The sequence below is a fragment of the Rhinolophus sinicus genome, chromosome 8, assembly GCF_057876585.1.
Source record: "Rhinolophus sinicus isolate RSI-liver-muscle chromosome 8, RSI-T2T, whole genome shotgun sequence".
In the NCBI taxonomy this organism is placed as follows: Eukaryota; Metazoa; Chordata; class Mammalia; order Chiroptera; family Rhinolophidae; genus Rhinolophus; species Rhinolophus sinicus.
The window spans coordinates 37,205,553-37,225,803 of record NC_142508.1 but is presented as its reverse complement, the minus strand read 5'-3'; the positions used below and the strand labels follow the sequence as shown (position 1 = coordinate 37,225,803).

At 56.5% G+C, this 20,251-nt stretch overlaps 1 protein-coding gene across 8 annotated transcripts in view; it reads right to left on the bottom strand.

Annotated features, from left to right (window-relative positions):
- Positions 1-44: 44 nt before the first annotated feature.
- SHANK1 (SH3 and multiple ankyrin repeat domains 1) overlaps positions 45-20,251 on the bottom strand; it is a 45,241-nt gene continuing 25,034 nt past the window's right edge. For 4 of the 8 annotated variants that reach the window (XM_074315435.2, XM_074315434.2, XM_074315437.2 and 1 more), the window contains 10 exons: positions 18,951-19,033; positions 18,620-18,744; positions 17,977-18,112; positions 17,639-17,719; positions 17,089-17,112; positions 16,828-16,896; positions 16,320-16,438; positions 10,004-10,100; positions 5,279-8,348; positions 45-3,393 (listed from right to left, as the gene is read on the bottom strand). In XM_074315435.2, the coding sequence (XP_074171536.1) occupies positions 2,679-3,393; positions 5,279-8,348; positions 10,004-10,100; positions 16,320-16,438; positions 16,828-16,896; positions 17,089-17,112; positions 17,639-17,719; positions 17,977-18,112; positions 18,620-18,744; positions 18,951-19,033 (4,519 nt within the window). In that variant the 3' untranslated portion in view covers positions 45-2,678. Of the gene's footprint in view, positions 3,394-3,793; positions 3,875-5,278; positions 8,349-10,003; positions 10,101-16,319; positions 16,439-16,827; positions 16,897-17,088; positions 17,113-17,638; positions 17,720-17,976; positions 18,113-18,619; positions 18,745-18,950; positions 19,034-20,251 lie in introns of all 8 variants that reach the window. The other 4 variants (XM_074315438.2, XM_074315439.2, XR_012490388.2 and 1 more) reach the window with 4 other exon arrangements.

Genomic DNA, 20,251 nt, shown 5'->3' with positions numbered 1-20,251 from the left:
CCGAAGGGGGCGCTGCCTCCCCAGGAAGGAGGCGGGGCCGGCTCGAGGGGGTGGATACTGTGAGTTTAATTATAAAGAATGACCTGGTACAAAAGCCATTTCTCTCTGCAAAATCTTGGTGGGGAGTCAGGGGAGGTGATGGGAGGTAGGGACGAGCCCCCATAATATAATCCCGCCTCCCTAATCTTTCCCCAGTCCCGACAAATGGACGCCTGGGTCCCAATCCCTTAAGGGATGAACTGAGGCCCGCGAGAGGGAAGACCCGGGCGTCCGGGCTTTCAACGCGCGCCGCCCACTGTCTCAGAGAGAACCAGACGTCCTCATCCTCCCCCCTTCTTCCTCCTCCCTGCCCCCCCTTGGAAGACAATTCTCCGGGCTTTTATTTCAGGTTTTTTTCTGGATTTTTTTGTGTTCTAGGTTTTTTTTTTTTTTTTTTGTATTTTCTTTTGTTATTGTTCCTCTTTTTGCTTTGTCTCTCCTCTCCGCCCCACGCTGCCCCCCATCCAGTCCCTTTCCCCTCCCCACCCCAACCTCTCCTCCCCCCTCCCCACCCCCTACACCCTCCCCAACCCCGCGGCACCCATCCAGAATGAACAAGCCCTTGATAGACGGGCGCCGCGCAGGCCCCCCTGCGGACGGGGGGCAGCCGACAAGGGGGAGGGGGCGGGTAGGGGCCCAGCGCGACCTCCGCCCCCCTCCTCGCCACCCCTCCCCCCTCCCATGGCCCTCCCACAAGGTTCCCCGCAGATCCCTGACATGGTGAGGGGAGAGGGCTGCAAGCACCCTCCCCCCATGGACGGAGCCCCCCCTTGGAGGTGGGGGCAGCAGAGGGGGAATGGGTTTGGGGGGAGGAGGGGGAGCTCCCTTCTTTGGCAGCTGAACATGGGGGGACCTGAGGGCGATGCCCTCCCCCCTTTACCCACAGTAGGGGAGGGGGCTTCCCAGGGGAAGGGGTGGCTTAAAATTCCCAAGCCCCAGGAATAAAGGGAGGGGTGAAGCGTGCGGGAAGGAACAGCCATGCCAGAGGGAGGAATTTCTTGGGGAGATGGAAGGGTTGGGGGGGGAGGGAGGGCATCTTCGAGCAAAATGGATGGACAGATGGCCCAGGAAGGACTGGGAAGAGTGAAAGGAGGGAGGATGTGCGAGAGGGCAAAGACTGGAGCAGGAAGAGGAGGAAGCGTGGTGAGCAAGAAGTGAGTGTGCCTCGGGTCTTCTCTTGCCAGAACGAGAAAAGAGCATAAAGACATGAGAACAGGTAGAGAATGGCTGCAAAAAGCTGTTCCTTCACAGGGACAAAAACTAAAGGTGCCAGGGAAAGAAATGCTAATACAGCCCAAGAGTGTGTGAAGTAGGCTGCATGTGCAAAAGGTAGGAGCGAGGTGGTAGTGTTCCCCAAGGGAGCTGGAGAAAGTCACCCAGGAGCTGACAAGAACAAGTAGGGATTCAAGAATGAATGGGCAGCAAAGCCATGGTGTGTAAGAACATTGTTAAGGAAAAGAAAAAAGGCTTCAAGAGAGCAGTGGACGTGCCAGCGAGGAGGTGTGTGCAAGAGTGAGTGTGCAAGAAAGTCCACAAGGGTTAAGGACGGTGATGGACAAAGATTAGGAAATGAAGAGGGCAAAGGAGTGGGAGTCTGGTGAAGAGGAGAGGAATGAGCATTTGAGAAACAGTTCCTGGGAAGCAAGTGTGCAAGCTGTGCCATAAGCAGTGACGGTGCAAGAGGAGGAGAAGGAGGGGCATCAGAGAGTCACTGTGACAGACAGGTGGGTAAAGTAAGAATGTGGGGGTTCAAGAATGAGAGGAGAAAGTGCTTAAAGAAAATGGAGGCACCTCAGGAGAGGTGCACAGGATAGTGAATGTGCAAGGGTTGAACAAAGAGAAGGGTATTCCAGAGAATAAATACGTGTGCACAGAGCCTGTGAGTTGGTGAGGGAAAAGGGTGTCCCAAGTGTGTCTGCAGCAAGGGCCCAGAAATTTTCAGAAGTGAGGTGTGTAAGGGAGGGTGCCAAGGGAAGAGTGTGCAAGCAAGAGTCGGAGAGAACAGGGCATGGAGCGTGAGAAAAGAAATGCAATGTGTGCAAGGGAAACAGAGCTGAGAGGGCTGGCAAGCTGGAGCGAAGGTGGAGTGTGCAAGACAGCGAGAGGGCAAATTTGTGCAAAATTGTAGCCCAGGGAGGGGAGAGGCAAGCAGGCGTGCAAAGGAGCGTGCAAGAGGCTGGGGGCTGCTGTGTGTGCTAGGGAGAGGGGAAGGCAGGAAAAACAGAGGGGCCTGGAGAGGGGGAAAGGGTTGTTAGAGGGGTGGCAGGTGGTGGAATCTGAGGGCACCCCCTTCCCCTGCGGCCTGGGGGCGACCCCCATCCAGTCAGGCTCAGGGCTGGCCCTCTATGGCTCTGTCTGTCTCCTCCCCAGAATCGACCCTTCTCTCCTTCTGCATCCCCTTCTGTGATTTCAATTCCCACCCCCTCCGCTCCACACACAGTCTTGTGTCAGCTGCCCCCTCCAGTGAGGTGCAAATGTCTGGCAGGAATCAGGCCACCTGGTGACCTCCAGCCTTGGGAGATGATGGCAGGGTGCAGTTTTAGCAGAGTCCCTGGCCCCGGGAGAGAATGACGGTCAGAGGTCAAGAGGCCAGTGCGCTCAAGGGTTCTGTGGACGGGCTGGTCCGTCCAAGCCAGCCATCACCTCTCCAAGAAAACCTTGAGAGCCCGGTCGATGTTCATGCGGTGGCCCACCCTGGTCACGCCCAGGTCCACGTAATCCTCCTTGGTCAAGGCGGGCAGGTGGGAGCCATCAATCTCGTGGTCCAGGAAGCGGGCTCGGTGCTCAGCCAAGCCCAGCCACTCAAGCCAATCAGCCACGTCGAACTTGGTCCAGAACCCCAGAGGTTTAGCGCCGAACGGCTTGTCCGGGGGCAGCGAAAGCAGGCGGGTTGGTGAGAGGGAGCGGGAAGCCCCTGACAAGGCACCACCAAGCCCCCCGGACATCCCTGGGTGCGGTGGCACAAAGACTGGGGCAAAGGGGTCAGCCGAGCCTCCTGCCCCTCCAGTGGGGGAGCTGCGGATGTCAAAAAGGCCCGGATAGAGGGGTCCAGAAGGCAGGATGGGCAGGGAGGAAGGCCGGGGTGCAGGGCTGACCTTATGCTCCGAGGCGGGCAGCAGCGAGGGGCTGGGCGCCCGGCGGAGCAGAGGGGGCCGCATCTCAAACTCCACACTCTGGAGGTGACGGGTGGACGTGGAAGAGGAGGCTGAGGGTGAGGTGGCCCCTGGGGCCGCAGCAGCTGAAGGGGGGACCCCGGTTCCTGTGGGGAGTGGCGGCAGAGGTGTTTTAGGCCAGTTCTGAAACAGGCTGCTGACGGGTTTGGAGAGGAGCGAGGACTGGGAATCATCCGAGAGTCTGGAATGTGACAAGTGGGCAGGGGTGGAGGAGAGGGGTTTGGGGGGTAAGGGCAGGGTGAGAAAGAGGAAGAGGTCAAGATATAGGGAGAGAGGAAGAGAGACATAGGGGCGGGGTAGAGATGGGAAGAGATAGAAGGAGCGAGGGGTAAGATGGATGTCAGGACAGAAATGAAGGGAAAGAGAAATGAGAGGACAGGGAGAGGGTGACAGTCAAGAGAGATGAAAGAAAAAGAGACATTAAGTGATAATAGTAATAATCGCCACCACTTACTGATGCTCACGTGTGCCAGGCATTGTTCTAAGTGCTCTTTACAGACCGCATCTCGATTTAATCCCCATGACAGCCCTGATGCAGGTTACTATTATTATCAGCAGCACAGAGAGGTTAAACAACTTGCCTAAGGACACACAGCCAGGAAGTGGCAGAGCCCGGTTACATGGCACCAAAGTCTGAGCTCTTAACCACTATTCTATACTGCCTTTCGGGTTATGGCCAGTCACAGCAGAGTGGAAGACAGGGAGACGGTGAGAGAGGAACAAAAAGAGGGTGAGCATTCAGGGGAGAGAGATGGAAGGGGACAGGGGACAGAGAGAAAGAGAGAGAGAGATGAGGAGAGGGAGATGAAAGAGAGAAGAAACAAGGGGAGAAAAAGGTTCCCCTCATCCCTTTAGCTCCCTCCAGAACAGTCCAGTCTCAGGGCCTTTGAACTGGCTGTTCCCTCTGCCTAGCTCACTCTTCCCGAAAGCGACCTTGTGATTTGCTTCCTCCCCTCCTCCAGTCTCTGCTCATCTTGCCCGTTATTTGAGAGACCTTCTCTAACCATCCATTATTGTATTTTTTTTCCCTAGGATAATTGCAATTATTTTGTCATCTGCCCTCCACTTCTGCCTCATTGGGCTATGAGGGCATTGCTTTGCCTGTCTTGTCCACTGTGGGGGCCTCTCTCACCCAGAAGGACTCCTAGTACATAGTAGGTGGTAAATCAACAATTGGATCAGCTGTCACCTAAATTCAGCATCCTTTTCTCTATCCAGAATACTGAAGAATGATCAGTGATTTGCCTTAAGATTTCAAAGGTGTGATAAAACCATACTCGAATATCAACTATAAGGACATCAGACCATCAAATAGAATTAGAGTGGGCTCTGCAGATGGACAAGGGGATTAAAAAACCTCTCTCTACTCTCTGTGTTTGAACCAGGACTGTGACTCTACTTTTCCTAGATCTTGAATGAACTTGAACTTTGTGGCGATTCCAGCTTGCTAGCTGCTTTGGAAAACTGCATCGTATCATATTTCCATCTATACTTGCTGGGCTTTAGGAAAAGGCCCTCTCCCCTCCCCCATCTCATGTTATAACAATGGCCTCAAAAACCCTTTGAGGTGGATACTATGCTGTCTCCTTTCAACAGAGGTGGATTCCTTTGCCTAAGGTCACCCAGTTAGAAAGTGCAGGACTGGGACCAGTACCCAAGAAACCCAGCTCCAGAATGCATATGTAACCACTGTGCCCTAAAGCATCTTGTTTTGAGCCACACTGGGCTCAAGGGACTTGCAGATTTCAGGGATTGTCAGAACTGACAATCCACCAAGGAAACAGACATCGGCAAGTTGTGTTCCAATCTTCTTTGTTAATAACTCTTTTTGTTCATTATGGGATGTGGGTTCTCATGGTGATGCCACAGAAGCCACTGATAAAGGGAAGTTTAAAGCATCTGTGAAAGCATGCTTCTTTGATGGCAAACTTCGCCAAGCCAGCATGATTTCTGTTTTCCTTCTACCACCTGGGACCCTAAAGGGACACAGCTATGGGGAAGGTGACTCTGATACCCACAGCATCGGTCCCTCTGACCTTGACTACCAACCACCAGACCCTGCTCACCTCTGCCGCTGCAAGGAGGATGTCCTCTCGGGGACATAGCTGGCTCCCCCGTGGTGGCTGTCCCCGCTTCCCCCGCTGCCTCCCCGGGCCCAGGGCAGAGCGCCACCAGCTGCCGAGGAGCCCCCAAACTGCTGAAGCTTGGAGCTGAGTTCACTGATGATGCTGGCTTTTACTGTGGCCAAGGCTGAGGCCTGAGGCTGGGCCAGGGGCCCAGGCAGGGGTGGTGGTGGTGGGCCCGGGCCCTCCTCCCAGGGCAGCAGCTTCCGAGGCAGGGAGGCAGCAGATGGCAAGGGCACCGGTGGGCCTTCTGGCTCTACAGCCACTGGACCCCCAGCCACACCTGCTGCCGAGGGTCCTGAGCAACCACTCAGGGTCAGCAGCCCATCGGTTCCAGCCCCTGTCACAGAGACAGTGGGGCTGGTGGGAGTAACAGGGTCTCGGAGTCCCCCACTGGGGCCAGGTCGCAGGCCTCCACTGGCCCCCAGCGCCCGGCCCCGGAGCTTAGAGGGAGTCATGAGCTGCGGAGGGTATGGTGGGCCAGAAGTACCGCTCCCCCCAAAGGCCTGGCCGTCCAGGTAGGCCACATATGTATCCAGAAGCTCCGGCCCACTGGCCACACTGGCCCCACTACCACCGCCACCCCCTGCACTGCCACCACCTTCGGCAGACAGGCTGCTCAGCGTGGATGCGCTGCTGATGGTCTCCAGAGGGTGGTCACTGCTGCTCCGACTGTCCACCTCTTCGATACCAGAATCCGTGCCAGGTGGAGGGTCTGGGCCAGGCTGCGGGGCTGGAGGGGCAGGGGCCGCTGGGGCCGGTGGGCCTGGCGGAGGGGCATCCCCAGGAGCCGCGGGGGCCCCCTGGGTCAGCGTTGCCACCTCACTGTCATAAGAAGTCAGGCTGGATGCTGTGGAGTCCAGGGGGGGAGGGGCAGCAGTGATGGCAGGGGGTGTCACAGGGGGCAAGGGGGTGGTCGGGGTGGGTGGGTCAGGCAGCGGGTGAGGTGGCCCAGGCGTGAGGGGCGACTCTGGCTTCTCGAAGCTGTTTGAGAACTCCAGGGGCGGGGGCAGCGGTTCCACAAAGAGGAATTCGCCGTCTTCCACGTCCACCGAGGGGGCTGGGGGCGGCAGGACTAGCAAGGGGAGCCCATTCTCTTCACTGCCCCGCGGGGAGGTCGGCGAAGGGGGCACAGACCGGCGTGGGCTGGGCGGCGGGACCCCCGGCCCGTCCTCCGAGGAGGGCCCCCTTCCGCCCGCCCCACTGGCCCGGGGCTGGCAGTTCTCAAGGAACCGCACGTGCAGGGGCAGCCGCTCAGGCTCCTCCGGGGCTCCGGGCCGCCAGGCCTTGCTCACCCCTGGGTGCGGGGCGGGGGGCTCGGGCCCCAGCTGCAGCAGGAGGGGCCCGACCCCGGGAGCTGTGGGGGGCAAGCGGTGTAGCAAGGAGCGTCGGGCAGCTGGTGGGCTGGCCGGAAGGGACTTCTCCTGGCTGCCCAGCCCTGCCCGGTACCCCAGCTCCCGGCGCGCGGCGTCGGGGGGGGAAGCCCCCCAGAGACGCAGCACGGGCTCATGGTGGGCATGAGGCGAGTGGTGGTGCGGGGTGGGCGGCGGGGCCTCGTAGCGGGGCGATGGGGGCCTGGGAGGGGGCTGGGGAGTCCCACCGCCCTCCGAGGACTCCTTCAGCGCCCGCTCGCGGGCCGCCAGGGCCAGCCCGAGCGGGGAGGCTGGGTCCAGGGCCTTGCCAGTCAGCGGGTGGACCAGGGGTCGCGGCGGCAGGAAGCTGGTGAAGGCGCTGCTGCCCCCGTAGGCGCGGCTGGCGGCCCCGTAGCCCCCGTAGCCGACGCTCCCCGCGCCTGCAGACTCCAGCCGGAGGTAGGGCTCCGCAGAGAACATGCCTTCGTCGATGGATTTGGAGTGGCGCAGCCTGGGGCCGGGGGGCGCCCCTGCACTCAGCACGCTGTCGCCGCCCTCCTCGTCCCCCGCATCGGTGGAGAGGAAGAGCGTGGACCGCCGGCGGGCTTCGTTCTGCCAGCCCCCTTCTCTCCGAGCCGCCCCAACCAGGGCCGCTCCGAATTGGCTGGTGAAATCGAGCGTGGCCGGGCCGCTGGGCGAGGCGGGGGTGGGCACGGGGGACGGGGACGGCGGCACCGGCGACATGGCCGGGGCGGGGCTCGGCGCGGAGGAGCCTCCCGCAGCCTCCGGCTGGGCCGGGGGCTCGGCCTCGGTGCTGCTGCCCTGGCTGCTGCGGCCGCTGCTACTGGTGGACGGAGCCTTGATGATGATGGTGGGGATGGGGATGGAGTTCTTTTCCGACGGGGCGGCCGCAGCCGACGGCGGCTGCGGGGACGCCGGGGACGTGGGCGAGGGCGCGGGTGGGAGACCACCGCCCTTCTGCGGCTCGCCTTCCACTTTGGTCTGCTTGACCAGAGGGCCCTTGCGCCCGCGGCCCGAGCGAGCGGGCACGTACATGGCCGCGCTGGCCGCCCGCGGGGGCAGCTGGAAGTAGCGCAGGGCAGGGGCCTGGGAGGGGCCGCCGCCCCCGCTGCCGTGGTGCGATGGGGACGGGGCTCCTGGGGTCGGGCTGGGCCCACCGCCCCGCCAGCCGCGCAGGCTGGGCTGGGGCCCCAGAGCCAGTCGGGGTGGGGGGTCGTCGGGGGAGCCACCCGTCTCCATCTCCGGGGGGTGAGGGGGGTGCGCGTGGTGGTGGTGGGGCTGGGGGGGCGGAGCGTGATGGTGGTGATGGTGGGGTGGGTGGTGGTGGGCGGGGGGCAGGGGCCCGCTGTGGTACAGGCTCTTCTCCCGGCCCCCTATACGGGTGTCAGGAGGGGAGGGCCCATCAAAGGATGCCGGGGAAGAGGCGGGGAGGGGGCCACCAGAGCCGGGGTTGAAGGGCCCTCCCCGGTGGGAGGGGGTGAGGCGGCCGGAGGAGGAGGGGGCTGGAGGTGTGCTGTAGGGAGGCTCCGGAGGGGACGTGGTGGGAGGCGGGGGGATGTCCTCGGAACCAGGCACAGACAGGCTGCGGCTGAACTTCATGGTTGGGGGTGCCAGGTAGGGTCTATCATCTTCTGCAGCCCCTGGGAAGACACAGAGGATCCAGGAGCAGGGCCTGGGGTGGGGGTCTCCCTTCTCCCCTATCCCATTGAACTAAATACAATAAATAATAATAATAATAATAATAGCACCCACTATATGTAAGAAGAGCTTCACATGGATTAGTCCAGAACCTTCACAGCTCAAGTAAATCCTAATTTGCTTGATACAGTAATACAGGTTGTGCACTGCACAACAGCAAACAGCAGAGGGAGCAAGTGGGGGTGGGGAGGTTGCAGCAAAATTCAGCTGAACTTCCTCCCCAGGCCAGGGGGGGGGGCCTTTTCTAATTCACACAAAGGCAAAGTATACGCTAGTGATGGTTTGGGGTGAGCAAAAGCGCCTTGAGCTGGGAAGAGACACCACGTTTATGTGCGTAGTTATCGATTACTTTTCATGGATAGGCAAAACAGAATGCAGTTAGCACGTCAAATCTGTGATTTCACTGACGGAACTGCTTAGGATGAGGCTAATGTTCAAAAGAGGAGCTGACTGATAAGAAAGTGAAGTTAGGTAGATTTACAGGTGGCCGATATTAAGTAAATGACGATATTAAGTAAATGAATCTCACAGAGGCAAGATGCACACTGACGGACTGTGGACTCTGGAAGCTGAGGAAAAGCTGTATCCAATCATCAAGATGACTCAGAGAAGAGTGTGGAATGAAGTCTTTCGCCTGCTTATCAACTGTCAGGGCTCAGTCTTGGAGCCTCTTCTCGCTTCTGACTACTCTTTCCCTTGACAATTACAACCAGTATCATGGTTTCATTCACTACTTCTCTGCTGAAGACCTCTGCCTTGGGCCCTATCTTTACCCCTGAGCTCCAGGCTCCTAGATCCAAATGCTGCATCCACTTGATGTCTCACTGGCATCTCAAACCCAGCAGGCCCCCATGTGAGCTCCTGATCTCCTCCCACTCCACGGTATCTTCCAGTGGAGCAAACGGTAACTCAATCCTACCTCAGGACCTTTGCACTGGCTGCTCCTTCTGCCTGGAACACCTTATGTTTGTACATCCCCAAGGCTCCCTGCTTCATCTCCCATTTTCAACTCAAACCTGCCCCCGCCAGCAGTCCTGACCTCTCTTATCCTGCTCTACTTTTTCTATTTTTCCATAGCATTTACCACAGTTAACATACTATGTAATGTTCTTGTTTCTTATCCTTATAATCTGTTGTCTGTCTTCCCCTCATGTAAGCTCCATGAGGGCAGGACTGTTTACTCTGCTTTGTTCACTGACATATCACCTGAAGTCTAGCCTGGAATATGGTAGTACTCATTAAACATTTGTGGAATAAATGAGTAAATGAATGGAGTCAGGTATAAGAGAGAAGGAACCAGGGTTTGTGGTGGGGCCTTTGACTCGTTGCATCCAGAGAGGGCCAATAATCTCCTCATCTTCATGATGAAGAACCTGAGGCCCAGAGAGGTTATACAGCTGGGATGGACAGGAGCCAGGATTCAAACCCAGGTTTGCCCAACAGCAAAGCCTGAGTTCTCTGACTTGGTGGAAATGTGGTCACGTATGGAAGTAGAAGAGAACATTTCCAGGCCCCTCTTTCCCCCACTGCACACTGTCACCCTCCCAGCCTCCCATTCCCCACTGGCATCCCTTATACCCACCCTTTAGTGACATACCGATAGATTTTTGTCGGAGCATAAACCCAGGTCCTGGAGGCAGGTAAGAAGGACGTTCGTAACTTGGCTGTGAGCGGTGGTGGGGATCGAAGCTCGACTTCAGGGTGGCAGTCAGGGGAGGAGAGAGAGAAGACAGCAGAGAGATCAGTCAGGGCATGGAGAGTCAAGGCTTCCTCACAAGGCCGCCCCATTCCTCCTCCAAGCCTCTGCAGGAAGGGAGAGGGGCGTAGAGGAGGTAGAAAGGAATGTGGGGTGGGGATGGCTTTCTGAGTCCAGGCAGCAGGGAGAAAGAAAGAAAAAGCATATTTTCAGTCAACTCCGTTTGCTCTACTTCCCATATTGATCACTCATCTGGGTACTTTGCTCCATTCTTGCTGTCATTTCCCAGGTCCAAGTCACCGCCATCACTGGCTTGATGGCTGCAGTAGCCTCTTCCCTTGTCTCCCTGGTGTCACCCTTGTTCCTCCACCCCTTTATGGTCTGCTTCCCACACAAAGTCAGAGGAATCTTCAAAAATAAATTCAGGTCATGCTATTGCCCGCTTAAAATCCTACAGTTATATCACACCACCATTAACGGGATTTGAACGCTGGTCTTCAAGCCCCTCTGCTGGTAGCCACTCAGATCCCGTTGGCCGGGATGCTGTGCCCATCCCCAGCTGCTGTGAGTGTCACCTGCCGCTTGCTCTGGAGAATCACCCTCTCCCAAAGGATCTGATGTGCCCAAACAGTGACATGCCCCCATTTCTGGGAGCCGCCCACAGCCAAAGACTGAGGGACGTGAAGGTGCGATGCAGGATCAACTCCCTCGTGCAATTCACTCTCCAGAGCTCCCTGAGGGATCAGACTGAAGGGGGACTCCAGCAGGAACCAGGTCTGCCGTCCTTCTCCACAGCCTATCCTGTCTCCCTCACTCTGTGATAGGTTCCTCCTCAGAGAACTGTTCGCACAAGAATCCCTTTGTCTGGCTCTGATTGTATGAGACCCAGACTCAGACGTCCCGGACGATGTAGTCCCGCCTGCATCTCCTTTTTGCTCAGTCTGGTCTCACCACGTCCCCCCTTTCCCTGCTCCTCCAATGCCCCAAGGTCCTGCAGAACACTTGCAAGCCCCGGATCTTCTCTCTACAATGGTTTCCCCCTAATTGTCCAGATTCTTTCCATCTTTAAGTTCTCCACTCCACTCTCCCCTCCATCACTGTCTACTGCATGTCCTTGTCCAGTTTTCTTTCTGGCTCTTCTCTCCATTGGAAATGATCTGGTTTGCTTGTTTATTGTCTGTCTCTCACCTAGAATGTCAGCTCCCTGAAGGCAGCATATATTATCCCAAGCAGCAAGGGGACAGTGCCTAGGGCCCACAATACTTTTTGGGGAAATGTTTTCATTTCTTTTAAAATTGGAAGGGAAAAAGAAAAGACCTGAATAATATTCATCTTTGTTTCAACACAGTCATAAAATATAGATTTTGAAATTTTTTTTTTTTTTTTTTTTCCGGAAGGGGATGCTCACGCAGGCAAAATTGCCAAAGGTCCAAGGAAGGCATAACGCAGCCTGCCTGTGGGTGGCGACTTTGTTGGTCTTGTTCCCTGCTGAGTCCCCAGTCCCTAAACAGGGCCTAATGCTCTGCAAGTTCTTGTCAAGTGAACAAGTGACTAAGAAAGAGCCAACGTCAGGCACTGTTATTTGGAGGTTTCTCTTACATACAGCAGAACCCAATTCTGCAAAATCCCCCTAAAATGTAACTTTTCTGAGGGAAGTGACCTTGTCTGACTGGTTCACTCCTACACCCCCAGAGCCCAGCAGCAGGTCTAGCACATAGTAGGTGTTGAATAAATATTTGTAGCATGAAGGACTGATTGGAAGCGATACAGACACCCTGCAAAGATGGAGGGAGCATCCTGAAGGCAAAACCCCGGTCCTGTTCCTGAACATCCCCATGAAACAGCACAGGGTTGGCCCCAAGAAGGAGTCAGGAAGTGTCTCCTGAACACACCCCCATTTCACTGCTTTCCTCCCATTCTGCTCTTCTCGGAGCAGGCTTCTCAGCCTGCCAACCCTTCCTGACTTTGCCAAATGTTTTTCTCAAACATTCTCCTTAAGCCCTTTCTCCCTAAGCCTCAGCCAAACACCCACCCCGCTTGGTTTTCCATCCTGTCCTGCAGTTCGTAATGATCTGTGTGGTATCAAGAAGCCGAACCCCGCAAAAGATAGAGATTGTGTGGCGGTGCAGAGAGAGAGAGAGTCATGAAAAATGAAGGGAGCCATTTTTGTGCAAACCACTTTGCCATCTGCTTTACGTCCAAGTCCTCACTGAATCCTCAACTTGGGCGTTAGGTTGATTATACCCATTTTAATGATTGCGAAAGAGGCTGTAGACCAAAGGAGAAAAGTCGTGTCCTAGGTCAGCGGGTGAGTAAGGAGGAGGTTATAGAGCCATTAGAGAAAACAAACTGGAGTGGTTAGAAAATCCTCAGATTAAATAAGAGGGAAGAAGAAAGGGTTACGAAGAGTGAAGAAAAGGGGTGTGGCCAGTCCGAAAGGCTGCAAGGACCACTGAGGGGCAGAAACAGGCTGGAGAGATACTGAGTAGCATCCAGGCTGGGGAGGGCAGGCAAGGGGATAACTGGGAGAAGGGAAGGAAGGTGGAGGAAACATCCTGCATGAGGCATGGGTGGTGGTCAGAGTGATGAGGGATGGGTCAGAGTGACAGGAGAGGGGTCAAAGAGAGAGGAGGATTCAGAGTGATAGAGGAATGGTGCCCCTAACTGAAGAGGGTGCAGAATGAAGGGAGAGGCACCAGATTTGCAAACTGACAGAAGACACTTTGAATTGGAAGGAGGGATCAAACAATGGGTTATCTTGATGTTGTAACAGGGGTCTGAATAGCAGAGGAGATGTCAGACTGACCCAGGAGCCATAAAAGCATCTGAAGAGGCGTGGAACTGACTGCCTAAGGGGCAGACTGATTCAAGGTGGGACAGGCTGACCTCCATCAACAAACGGGGAGCATCCTCTCCCTCGGGGAGGCAGCCAATCAGCGCACCAGGTGCACATGACGTCACCAACTGCCCAGCAGACTCCTCCCCAGCGAGTTAGCCAGAGGTCCGTCCCCATCCTGGGTCAGCCCTGGGTCTGGTGCCTCAGTAGCAGAGTGTGTGCCTGCTGCTGAGCACGGGCTGGAGGCGACGATGGGCTAGGAAATGTGCCAGGGAGACAGCCCCTGAAAGGGGTCAGGGGAGAGAGAGTAGAGGGGGTGACAGATGGAAAGACACAGGTAGACAAAGACATAGATGAGGGAGACAAGAGACAGAGATGCAGGTCCAAAGAAGGGAGAGAAAGTCGTTCCTGAGAGGTCCTAACATGGAGATGGCTGGAGCTGTCCCAGAGGGGCAAGACAGAGGCAGAGAACGCAGCAGAGAGGGTGTGATAAAAATAATCAGAGGGAGAAAAAGAGTCCAGAGAAAGGCTGAAACCTGCACCCATACAGAGACTGGGGAGGGGGAGGAAGGGGACCCCTTGGGGGTCAGTGACCAGGCAGCAGTCAGTAACTGAGAAAGCCAAAGCCACACTTTGGGGAGGACAGAAACATGGACAGCAGAGCCCTGGGAGGAGATAGGCCCAAGAGGCACCCTGACTTACAGTGGACCAGCCTGGGGTCTGCACCCCCACTGCTGGCATCTGCGGCTCTTCCCCACCCCCTTAAGTTGTATGCAGAAGTGTGTCTTTCAGGGAGGGCTGGCATCTCCCAATTCTTAAGTTTTTCAGTAGTCTTGGGTAATCGTTTGCTCTTGCTCACTGTTGTGCAGGTCCAATAAATGAGGCCTTGGGGTCCCACTGGGCCCCACACTGCGTGCTTGCCCCCTCTGGTCTAGGTGCAGAGGGATTCAAGCGGGAGAGCAAAGAGGGGACAGAAACTGAAACAAATGGGAGAGGAGGGCGAGACCACCCAGGAAGAGGAGACACGGAACATCAAGACGGGGTCCCTGTGTTGACTAAGAGTGAGAAAGGTCAGGATAGCTGGTGGGAAGGGGAAGAGAGAGCCCCCAACATGAGAGGGAGGGCTTCGGGAAGGCCCAGGGACAGGCCCAGGAGGGAGACAAGAAAAGGGGAGGTCCAACAGGGAAAAAGACCACTGCCACCAGGACCTGGAGGGAAGGGAGGCCCCATAGAAAACCTCAGGTGAGTGGGGGCAGGCAGGCAGCTGGTGTTAGTATTGGCCGCTGTCTGGGCCCATCTGGGGGTGTCTTTGGAGCTCAGATAGTGAATTCTGTAAGGGTTGGGATCATGTCTGTCCTGTAACACAGGGAAGGGCTGGCACCTTGGGGCTGCCTGGCACATCGTGGGAGCTCCAGACATTCATAGAATAAATGCCCTAATGTGTATTGGAGACTCTGCACTGAGGCTGACATGCTATTGTGGGGCCTCTGGGGTGCCTGAGTCCCAATGGGGTCTCCAGTTTATTATTTTATGGCCTAGGGGGGCTGAGCATCTGTCGAGAGCTTGCTGTGCTAGAAGCTGCTATCATTCAATCCTCTTAAGAACCAGCAATACTTGCTTTAGTCCCATTTTACAAAACAGGAAACTGAGATGCAGAGAAACTAAGTAGTACAGTCCAAGTGACACAGTAAGTTAGAAGTCAGGATTTGAAGGCAGGTCTGCCTGGTTCTGTGGCGGCCCACGCACTTGTAATTCTTACACTGACCTTAGGGGTTGGGGGAAGTGGACACAGAAGATGACCCTCACAGCCCCAGGGACCTCCAATTCCTTGTGAAACCAAGGACAGGTGTGAAATGAGGACCTACTGCCTGCAGGGCACTCTGCCAAGCCCTGAAAAATAGCCAATGACCCTCAGCCTCTAAATCAGAAAGAAATTCTAGGAGTCCAGGAACAAAATGTGCCACCTGCATTTGCTTCTCGTAAAATTACCAGACCCTCTAGAGTAGGTAGTCAAACCTTTAGGGGGGCTGCGGACAGACTTCAGGGGGCATATGCACTTGGATGGGAGAAAAATCACATCTTTATTGTTTAAAGTGCAACATTTCCTCAATTAAAAATGTAGCCACAAAGCATGCTAGTGTTAGCAAGACCTGTGTGTGACTGTACTCCCAATAGAAATTAGATATTTCCATATCCCATCTCACTGGCTGCAGTTTCTCAAAATAGTGTTTATGCGCCTCATGTCTTTGAAGTTAAGAGTAGTTAAGATCCATCCACCACGAGATCTTGCTGGCTAGTGTGTTGACAAAAAGGCACCCATATTCTTATATCACAAATTTGGTTTTTAAAAATATTTTGATAACTGCATTTCAGTGTAACTGGCTTCTTTTGTTACCTTGTGTATTTTACTTTATGCTTTTATAAGCATAATTCTCAGCTCTATGCCAGCCCACCAAGGGGGACCACAGCCCCCAAGAGCCAAAGAACGTAGTTTTAGAATAAATGGCCCCTTGGTCACCAGGTGGTAGGTGTGGCCTGTGAGAAGAGGGGTTTGGAGGGCAGGGTCAGAAAGCAGGGCCTGGGCAGAGAAGGAAGTGCTAAGAGAGAAGTAGGACAGAGGTGACCTCTGGAGGGGGGAGGGAAGAGCTGGCAGGTCTGGTGGAGGATGTGTTCCCGTAAAGGGGCACAGCCCAATGGGGACAACATCCAGGGAGGGTCCAACGGGGCCCCACCAGAAGAGCCAGGGCTGTGGCTGGATCATGGACCCAGTTGCCTGACTGCCGGGGTTGAAATCCCAGCTTCCTCTCTGAGCCTCAGTTTGCTCTCTGTAAATGGGCTATTATACATAACTCACAGGTTCTAAGAAATGAATGAGATAATCCATGTAAAACGTAGTGTCCAAAATATGATCAACACCCACTATGGGTTAGCCTCTGTCATAGGAAAAAGCAGGCAGAGGCAAGGCAGAGATATGATTAATATTTTAATAACTACCACTTGTTGAACACCTATTACTATGTGCTGGGTCTGTGCCACGAATATCCATCATGACATCATTTTACCTTCCCTGAGACTCTTGAGGTGGGACAGAGGTGGACAGGAAGAGGTGGGACAAGAGAGGGAGTGAGTGTGAGGAGCAGGACTGGAGAGTGGAGTGAGGAGACGGGATCTGGGGGTAGAATAAGAGGGAAGACGATTGGGCAGAGAGGAAAGGAGGCCCCAGAGTGGACCGCAGGAAGGGTGGTGGCCCTTCAGGGGTGGCATTAAACACAGGGGGTCAGGAAGGGTTTGCAAAGACAGGGATGGAGGCTCCAGGTTGATCTATGCACCCATCAAGCTTCCTACCCCCAAGACCGCAATTCCCCAGACCAGGCCGCCTACCTCAGTGGCAAAGAAGCCTTTGGGCCGGTGTTTCCCCAGAGATGCCAGGCCACCAGGTCCAGGACTCTCGCTTGCACTGATGGTCTGCTGAGCTGCTGCCAGAATTTCATCCAGTTTGTCTAGGGGGAGGCAGAAAAGGGGTGGAGACAGTGAAATTAAAATTGCTTTGGCCATGCGCAGAGACAGAGCTGCCCGGAGCCCACATAGTGTCTTGTAAGAACCAGAAGAAAAGGACACCCCTGTGTCCACCCCGTGGATGGGCAGCCCTGAGAATCTCCAGCCGAGGAGGCAGGACCCAGTGATGGGAAGGGGTGAGAGTGGCGAACAGGACAGCCATCATGGCAGGGAGGATAGAAGACAGAGGTGGGCGCTCAGACTTGCGGGCTGGGGCATGGTGGGGTAAGGGGCGATCAGCTGGCGGGAAGAGGGACAGAGTAGTAGCGGCACCCCAGGCAGCGTGGGGTCCGGGGCCCTGGGCAGCGCGGGGAGCAAGGCTGGGCTATCTTACTGAGCGCCATCTGATACACGGTCCGCTTTTTCTCCATGCTGGGCACTGGCGCAGGCTGCTGCTCATACTCTGTGGGCAAAGGATGCGGCTGAAACCCAGGGGCATTCCCGGAGGGCGGGGCGGAGCGGGCTCGGCCCGTGGGCGTGGCCAGCGTGCGTGCGCAAGCGCGAGTGGGGCAGTGAGGGGCCGGGGGCGGGGAGGGGCGAGTCCGCCGGCGGAATCGGGACGGGGTCCCCTCCCGCCAGTCCTGTGCCCACTCACCACTCTTCTTCTTCCAGGGGGAGACTAGCCCGGGGGAGAGGCAGTAGAGGAGTCAAGAGTTAGGACTTCAGGGGGAGGCGAGGGGCCCCCTGTCTGGAACGCCCGCCTCCCTCAGGGCCCTGGGCTGGGGCAGTCAGCTGCCCGACCCGCCCCTGTCAGGGGAAACCGGACCCTCCAGGTCCACTCTGTCTGGAGGGAGGGGCTCGCCTTCCTTCCTGTTAGTGGGGGTTGGGGGAGCTGGTGGTGGATAATGGAGAATGGGGTGGAGGAACAGATAGGGGCTAGAAAAGAAACAGGGACCCGCAGAGTGGGACATACAGACCCAGAGAGACCCCGACAGAGAAACAGATACAAGAGGACAGAGGTAAATCGACTCTCGGACGCCTTTTCCCAGCAACACACACGCAGGCCAGAGAGTCTGGCCCATGGACGGGGACAGGATGAGGACAGGACCCCTGGTCACTAACAACACTAACAAACTCAAGGGACGGTCCCGCCCCCCTGCTCCTCTCCCTCCCGGCACCTGGGCCCAGCAGCCCCACAGGCTCACCCATCTCCTCCAGCTCTGAGGTCATGGACTTGGAACGCAGGGAGATGGCTGGGGGCGGGAGCCGCTTAGCCTGCTGCGGTGCTGAAAAGGTGACAGCGGGGGGCAGGCATCAGTACCTTGGATAGAACCCCATCACCCCTCCCCACCACCAAAGTGCTCCCAGAGCTCAGAGAATAGCCACCACCAGCATGCTGAACCCTCCCTGCCTCAGTTTCTCCCCATAAGGGTCATGAACAAGCAGCCTTGGGGAAGGGAACACCCGCCATCAGGGTTTCTGAGGGTCTTAGTCTGGTGGCAGTGGAGTGCCAGGCCTGGCCGCACACGTGGGGGAGGAGCACCTTTCTTGTGGACAGCCTCATCCATGTCCGGGTGCCTGGTGACCATCACCACCTTGACCATCAGCGTGTTGCCCCCTTGGCGAATCATGTTCACCACCTGTCGGTGGCCAACCTTCACCACATTCTGCCCATTCACCTGTGGCACAGACACCCCCCAAACCACACCCAGTAGGTGAGGGAGGGGTGCGTTCAGCTTCAGAGTCCCCAGCAGAGTGGCCTCCTGCCTTGTACTGTAGGCCACTTGTCCCACCCTCTGACCCTTCCCACCACCCCCTTCTCTTGCAAAGCCCCACCTCTCTGTTCTTGTAACTCTCCTGGCCTCAGGGTGGGGCAAGGGGTTAGGCTCACCCTATTCACCCCTCTCTCCCTCCTTGACCCCCTTGCATTGAGAGTGTGTGTGTGTGTGAGTGCATGCTGGGGACAGCTCTGTCATCTTTTGAGATACTTCAGAAAGGCCTTTGGATTAAAATCTGTGAAGAAAGTAGAGGCTGGGAAGCCTGGTGCCAGAGGAGAATCTGGACTTGGGCAGCCATATCCTGATGTGGATTACAAGGGGCCTTGGGATTTGTCACCAGGGTCCCAGGGGAGAGAGGAGAGTCTGTGGAGGGCGGGCTGGAGGCTGGGGCTGGGGCCCAGGCCTCACCTCGATGAGGAAGTCTCCCATTCGCAGTCCGGCGCGCCATGCCACACCACCCTCGTCCACAGACTCCAGGTACTGCAGTGCCGGGAAGGCCGGGGTGGGGGTGAACTCCTCGATGGGGGTCTGCGCTGCAGATGGGAGGAGCCGGCGGGGTCGGGGGCGGGGGTGGAGAGGCCGAGCAGGGGATGGGGCTCAGACCCAAGTCACAGAGGCTTCACGGTAGCTGAGGGACCAGCACCCGGAGGTGGGGTGGTGGGCAGGCTGGGGTCCCTTCCCCTATCCATCCCCCTGGGTCAGACTGCCCTTCTCCCATCCCCTCCCGGCCGGCACTCACCCTTGGCCCCCCGGAGCACGAACCCAAACCCCTCACTATCCTTCTTCTGCAGCAATACCGTCTTCTCCTTAATGATGTAATCGCTGGAGGGGAGGGGAGGGAGGGGTGGGGGTGGGGCAGGTGGAGAAGGGATCATGAGACACTGAGCCAGCCCGCAACCCAGTGACCTGATCCCCTGCTCCAGGACCATTCACCCCGCCTCCTAGGAGCTTCCTCACCCACTCTGGGAATGAACGTTTGCTCACAGCAGCCCTGACAGGCCTCCCCCGCGAGCCCAGAGTGCCTGCTCTCCCACTCACTCTTTCCTCATTCATCCATCCGTGCACCCATCCACCCATCCATTCAGCAAGCAGTTACCAAGCCCACTGTGCGCCAGGCACAGTGCGAGAGATGGGGAGGGACACCACCACATCACCAGACAGCCTGGCTGGGAGCCCTGCTAGCCACTTCCTGTCTGTGAACTTGAGCCCAGACTTTAACCTCTTGGGTCTCAGTTTCCGCATCTAGAATGGGGGCGGGTGGGGGCAATGGAAGGCTCTACCCGACAGAATTACCATAGTAGCTTAGCACACGTAGCGTTCAGCACAGTGCCCGCCACATCCTATGCGCTCAGTAGAACTCCTTCGCTGTCTCTGGTCAAGTTAAGTCAAGAGGACACATGTATTTTGATGATCCCCCTCCCAAGTCCTTGACTATATGTACACTATGGGAATGTACTACAGTAACACCTCCCCAGGTCCCCACGCATATTGTAACATTGCTTATTCTGCAAGGTCCAACATGGTGGCCACTAGCTGCATGTGGCTATTTATATGCAAATTAGTTAAAGATGAAATTGAAAACAATTCATTCCCTCAGTCTCACTCGCCACATTTCAAAGTGCCTAGTAGCCACGTGAAGCTGGTGGCTGCCATGCTGAACAGTGCAGGTACGGAACATTTCCATCACCACAGACATTTCTAGTGGACCGCAATGACTTCTGTACTCCCCAGTGTGTCTCAAATGTATCTCCATGCAGTGGGTAGATTGTAGTAAAATGCAAACCCCTGTGCAGATGGGGATGACCACCAGGAAGGCCTCCAAAGCCCGCCAACACACCCAGGTAATGCTCGCACACCCAGGGAGCACAAACGTAACCCGTGCACGTCCACACCTGCGTGCTCCCTCCGATTTTGTCCCCAAACCTGGATATCACCATGGTACCTGAAGACCACACGTCTCCTCCATTCCAGTCACCCCATGTACAGTAGGGATACCCAAACACCCTGGCTCCAGCCCCACTTCCTTTGGAATATCCCAGA